Raw genomic sequence first — 5,971 nt, 5'->3', positions numbered from 1 at the left:
GTTTAAAGAATGAATAATGCTACCCTAATAATTTAAATGGTAAAACTTCTTTCTGAAGTGGTTCAGATCTCTAATGCTAAAGGCACAAAGGCTAGAAGTAAAAAACACAAGAAAATAACAAGTAATGTAAATACTAACCCTTGTTGCTATCTTGTTATGGCTATGGCAATTAGAAAAATAATCATGTTGATTTTAGGAATTTCAACATATAAAAAAGAACTAATGTTAATTAGGATAAATATATAATTAATCACCACTACAAGATTAATATTTAATTGAGGGAGTATTTTGGTGGAAGTTTCTCAAAACCTCCACAATACCCTTTATTTATGACAATTTAAAAAACCTCCACTAATAATTAATTTATTATTAAAATTTCAAATTCTCCTTCAAAACTTAATTTCCTCTTTTCGTAGAAATGAGAACTGAGGCTGAGAAGAGAACCACGATGAAACCCTAAGTTCTGTACCACCGTTTCTGTCGCTTCCGCCGTCGCTTCCGCCGTCGCTTCCGCCGTCGCTTCCGCTGCCGTTTCCGTCGCCGGCGTTGTTACCACTGCCGTGTCCGTTGCGGTAGAAAGCTTCTGGATCGAGCCACCTCTTCCATCAACACGTTTTTAGATATGTTCTCTCTATATTATCGTTGTTGCCACTGCAGTTTCTCCCGCCGTTGCCGCCACAGTTTCTACCATTGATGCCACCATAGTTGCCACGGTACAACGTTGCTTTCTCTCACTCCAATTTCTCCTTTGAACTGCTGGTGGTACTTCTTTTTCTACTTCTTCTCTATTAATTTGCTGATATTTCTTCTTTATTAACGATAAATTTCTTCTCTGTCTCACCTCCTCAGTTCTATTGCTGCTGTCTCACTGGTATCTCCTCTTGTTATGCTCTTTTGTTCTGTATTTTTTTATTGTTAGATTTTAACCGAAAAGAAACATTGAACATAATTGTGAAAATTATTATAATCTCTTAAAATATTTTAATGATCGATTATTTGTGACTATTATGCTTTAATTCTAGACTTTGGCATCTACTTGCTATATGTTTTCTAAGTGAATTCGCATATGCACGCAGTTTATCCTGAAAGTTGGAATCCTAGGTGGTCTATTTTAAGGTCAAACTGATTCTAATTATGAAGTTCTGATATGTGATTTGTTTTTTAATCTATGGTTTAACTTTTAGATTGACTGAATTTATAATTAAAATTTTGATGAGAAATATGTATACTTTTAGACTTATTAAAGAGTTTTGAGGTGGTTCCTTAGGTTCATCCTAATTAGTATAATCTTTTTGTGCATTGTACATGGTTTCTAAAGAAGAGAATTGGCTAAAGAGGTAAGCTATATCTCTGAACTTATGTTTTCATGCAGTTCGTTCAATTATTTGGTAAATGAACTTAAATTTGATTTGATTCTTTTTGCAATAAAATACAGGATATGAGACAGCAAGCCAATGAAACTGGAGAAACTACTACACCAATTATAGTAAGGTAGCTAGAAGATATTTTTAGGTTGAATGAGACATTTGCCAAAATGAAACTATACTTATTTCCATAAATTTTCATAGACTTTACTTGCCCGTTTGCAACATCTGTTTCGGTTTAATTAAAATATTAGTTAATCCTTTATAAGAACTTGGTACCAATCATAGTAAATATAGAATAGTGGCAGTAGAATAGAGTAGAAATAGAAAAATAGAGAAGATAAAATGGGAGAAATATGAGGAGAATGTGGGATAGAAACAGAGGAGCTGAATGAAATCACAGTGATTTCTTTCTAGTATGTGTGTATATTATCAACACACACCCTCTCCACTTATCTTGCTAGCTGTTACATCATTTGGGCCTACTGCACTCTTTACTGGCTCTCTTTTCTTTTATGTTCCTATAATAAATAAAATGTTTAATTACTATATTTGCTTTTATAATTTTATCAAATTTTTAATTAAATTCTTGTATTTGAGTTGGAAAATAATCCAAATTACATGATTCCACTGATCCCCTCAATATGCTATGCCGTATAAGAAACTAAATTTATTAGCTAAATCTAATCATTCTTTGTATTTCTCCTTTAGTTTATTCTTTTAATATAGTACATGCATCTTAGACAGTCTAACTCAATTTTTCCTGCATTAGATCTCATGTTGCTACTGAGGAGCATGTGAAAGAAGCAATAAGGCTTTTCACTGTGTCTATAATGGATGCTGCTCGGTCTGGAATACACCAACAAATCAGTCTCACACCAGAAATGGAAAATGAAATAAAGGTTTGGCTTGTGTTTAATCCTTCTTCTCTCCCTTAATCTAGCTTCATATCCTGATGGGTTGTGTCTGCACAAATGAGCAGCAAGCAGAAACTCAGATAAAGAGAAGAATTGGGATTGGAAACCACATATCAGAAAGAAGGCTTATTAATGACCTCAGCAGAATGGGAATGAACAAATCCATTGTACGTAACCACTTAACTGTTAAGAGATAGTCTCATAACTTATCAAAGGTAACATTTTAGGCTTTTTATTTATTATTTGCTGAAGTCTGGTTGTGCAGGCTTTGATTAGCAGTAATTTTGGGTTGAACTTGCTGGTTGAGATGATATTGGATGTGATGAATCTTAAAAAATGCCTGACAAATGTCTTTCTGCTTACACTAGCTATGCTAACCACTACATCAGGTAATTTATAATCATACATCTCTGTTTTTTTTTAGCGATCTCACTTTGGAAAATGTCCAAGATATTATTATCATGTTGATCCAAACCAGGTTTTGAATCAATACTCAAACACCAAATAGTTCATATCTGCAGCCTAAACAATAAGCATGCCTTCTTACAGACTTAAAACTCTTCCCCTTTACAAAATAATTAGTCTTAAAATGAAATTTATCATGGCATTGCCTGTGGAACTGGATTTTATATGAATTCTAAGGCATTCCCAAGATTGGGTGTTAAAGGAATAGGAAAGGGGGGATACTTTTTAAATGATTGCAACCTACTTTTGTTACCGGTACATCTCCTTGTCTATTAGGATTCTAATTGTGAAATCATTAACCCTGCAAGTTGAATGCTGAGTCTCTTATGTTTGCTTGTTTGTTTATTGAACATAAAATATGGGGGTGTTTTCCTCTACTGTATGATATGGAATTGTTACAATCAGTTGTTGATTTGGATCAACTGGAACTTATAGGTGGATTTGTTGGCGTAAACATTGGAACTGATGTTTCTGACCTGCTGGCTGCTTCAAATGTTGTTGCTATACTAAAGGCCCATCAAATTACTCATGTTCGTCTATATGTTGGTTTATTAGTGTCTCATAGATAGGTGTCATCTTTTGCTATTGCTTTCTCCAAGGACCTGCTTTTCCAAATAGTCTTTTGTTTAACAGATGTTTTATCAAACCAGAAATCACTTGCTATTGCCTCACCAAGTGAGCAATAAAAGTACAGGAAACCATTTTCTACAGAAGATTATGCTAGAGTATCCACGTCACCAGAAGCAGGAGCGAATGAGTCTTTAGCATGTAAATTGATAAATTTTCTTCACTTTGAGTTGATTTTGATATCTAAAGGATACATTTTTCGATATTAAAATTCAATATAAATTCTGCTTAAGCTAATCTATTTCATACATTTTCTGCAGCAGAAACTAAGTAGGCAATTTATTATTTACCCTTCTAGGTGGAATTCCCCGACAGTAACGAAGGTATGTACCCTTACTGCTCAAGCTTTTCTGAATCCATGTTAATTTTTGTATGTGTCACTGCTAAATGTCATAAAAAATCTCTTTCGTTGATTGAACTCTCGTTTATTTAATTATCTCTCTTTAGCCTCTCTTGGTATAAACCTCCTCAAGAGATGCCACTATTGCTTTCTTCCAAGTGAACTTTTGCAAATATATAGTTACATGTACTTGTGCTTATAGGCTTATACACTTAACATTCAATGTGGATGCGGTACTTTTTTGGGTCTTGTTGGCACTTTTACTTCTAAATATTCACAACTACAAATTCTTTAATGATTTTCTTAATCTCATAAATTGCACGGAATATGGATGAGATTATGATGCTCCTCTTGATGAATATGGTAAAATTACATTGATCAAGAATCTCATTTTCTAATATAACCCATTTCACTGCCAACAATCATAGACCCCACAGTGCTTGCAAGCCTTGTAGCCATTACTGGTTTCCCACTCAGCATAGCTTCTATCAAAGTGTGATCCAAACCTTGTGCTCTCAAAGTGGGGTCGACAAATAAGTCAATAGCATTATAGAATGAGGCCAATTCAGATTGTTCAAGAGACCCCAGAACCACTACATTTTCCCCAAGTTCTCTGTACCTTGATGCCCACTACATTTATTTTATGTCTACTTTTTTAACACTATATTAATATAACGTAGCATGCATCATATAATTTATGGATGTCAATATGTTAATTTGGTTATTATTTAATGTCTAATTATGGGTAAAAATGGCTTTCCTGCTTTCAGGGCCTCTTTTGATAGGGCATTGTGGTAAAAATGGTTATTATTAATATACTTCATGAAGGTAGAGGAGCTTCAGAGGATGGGTAATTCTTTATTTGGAGAAGGTTTAACTCTACTTGATAAAAGGTATGTGATGAAAATTGACATTTTTTTTTGGTTTATTTTGATGCACTATGCATTGAACATGAACAGGTATTGATGTTTGGAGTATTGGCTATAGAGATTAAAAGAAAGACTCCTCATTGTAATAGAAATTCCTAAATATTCTTGTTTTAGCTTTAACAGCTAGTGTAAGTATTAGGACTTGTTAACTACATTGTTAGTTTGTCATTCTTTCTGGATGATAATGGTATAGTTAGAAGTCAAGATCTATTTACATTGTTTGCAAATACATTTATCTAGTTATGTTCATTGTCTAGGAGTTTGGACATAAGTTTGTATTTTATCATGTTATTTTTAATATTTTCTAGTTATAATTAATGTGATTGGAAGATGATGGTAGTGTACTATATTTTATTTTAAAGTATTTATTTTATTTTAATTTTCTTCTATATTTTTAATGTCTTGTTTAAATATTTCTTTTTAATAATAAATGATTAGTAGTGTAATAACAGTGTAGATTAATTTTTAAAAATTATATTGACAGGTTTGAAACCTCCATAGAATAGCTATTATTTTTAAAATGAAAAGTCTTTTTGTGGGGGTTTTAAACCGCCACAAATATTGACCAAAAACTGCCACAAAAGACCAATATAAAACCTCCACTAAACACACACAAAACCTCCACTGAATAGATTGTGGAGGTTTTTAAAAACCAATAGCTGTTATTTTTAAAATAGAAAATATTTTTGTGGGGGTTTTGAACCGCCACAAACATTGACCAAGAACTGCCACAAAAATTCAAAATAAAACCCCCACTAAACACACACAAACCCCCCCCACTGAATAAATTGTGGAGGTTTTTAAAAACCCCCACAAAAGACCTCGTGGCACCTCAAATTTTGGGGGTTTTAGTAACCCCCACAAACCATTTGGTGGAGGTTATAAACCTCCACAAATAAGATAAAAAACTCCCACAAATAAACAAAAACCTTGTAGTGACACATTGGTACAAACCGCGTACATTATTATATCTATGCATTTAAATTATATTCTATACTTACAGTTTATTCTTGATACAACCAAAAAAATTATATACTATACATATAATGTTAATTAGCCACCGGGCATTCATATTATCTTATTTTAGAAATCTTATTGAAGTTCAATATGTATCCTAATTAGCAAAAACCATAACACATTACTTCTATTTTAATCTCACTTGGTCAAGAGGAGGAACATCAAATCATCAGCAAAGTAGTATATTTCTGCTGTGCGACTGAAGATAAGGAGTGTAGGTGAAACTAATAAATTAGACTCTAATTAAAGTATCAAACTATTATTTTAATCAAATAAAAGGATAAATAAGTTTTTAATATTATTTTAAAAAAT

The 5,971-nt window shown here is 32.7% G+C and overlaps 1 protein-coding gene and 1 long non-coding RNA gene across 12 annotated transcripts; both read left to right on the top strand.

The window, feature by feature from the left end:
- LOC107624925 (DNA replication licensing factor MCM5-like) lies at window positions 391-4,971 on the top strand. Of its 11 annotated transcripts, none has more exons than XM_021115507.1 (11): window positions 391-759; window positions 850-871; window positions 1,319-1,337; window positions 1,436-1,491; window positions 2,137-2,266; window positions 2,347-2,448; window positions 2,547-2,670; window positions 3,182-3,276; window positions 3,380-3,514; window positions 3,634-3,696; window positions 4,484-4,971. In XM_021115507.1, the coding sequence occupies exons 4-9, from the start codon at window positions 1,439-1,441 to the stop codon at window positions 3,509-3,511; spliced, it is 636 nt and encodes a 211-aa protein (XP_020971166.1). In that variant the 5' UTR covers window positions 391-759; window positions 850-871; window positions 1,319-1,337; window positions 1,436-1,438; the 3' UTR covers window positions 3,512-3,514; window positions 3,634-3,696; window positions 4,484-4,971. The 11 variants fall into 11 exon arrangements, with proteins under 11 accessions (XP_020971166.1, XP_020971169.1, XP_020971168.1 ...); XM_021115506.1 differs by having other exon boundaries at window positions 392-713; XM_021115510.1 differs by lacking the exon at window positions 850-871 and having other exon boundaries at window positions 391-713; window positions 1,322-1,337.
- Window positions 5,254-5,543, top strand: LOC110267462. The gene is made up of 2 exons (XR_002355111.1): window positions 5,254-5,283; window positions 5,439-5,543. It is a non-coding gene; the product is annotated as an uncharacterized LOC110267462 (long non-coding RNA).

This window comes from Arachis ipaensis, chromosome B02 (assembly GCF_000816755.2).
Source record: "Arachis ipaensis cultivar K30076 chromosome B02, Araip1.1, whole genome shotgun sequence".
NCBI classification, from domain to species: Eukaryota; Viridiplantae; Streptophyta; class Magnoliopsida; order Fabales; family Fabaceae; genus Arachis; species Arachis ipaensis.
Note: the sequence above shows the minus strand (reverse complement) of the source record. Positions and strands in the feature narration are given on the sequence as shown.

Bases quoted from the DNA above. Each gene is read 5' to 3' on its own strand.
- LOC107624925 (XM_021115510.1), top strand. From the start codon at position 1,439: ATGAGACAGCAAGCCAATGAAACTGGAGAAACTACTACACCAATTATA. The intron at 1,492-2,136 runs GTAGCTAGAAGA...TTCCTGCATTAG, and splicing joins ACTACACCAATTATAGTAAG to ATCTCATGTTGCTACTGAGG. The intron at 3,277-3,379 runs GTTCGTCTATAT...TTTGTTTAACAG, and splicing joins AGGCCCATCAAATTACTCAT to ATGTTTTATCAAACCAGAAA.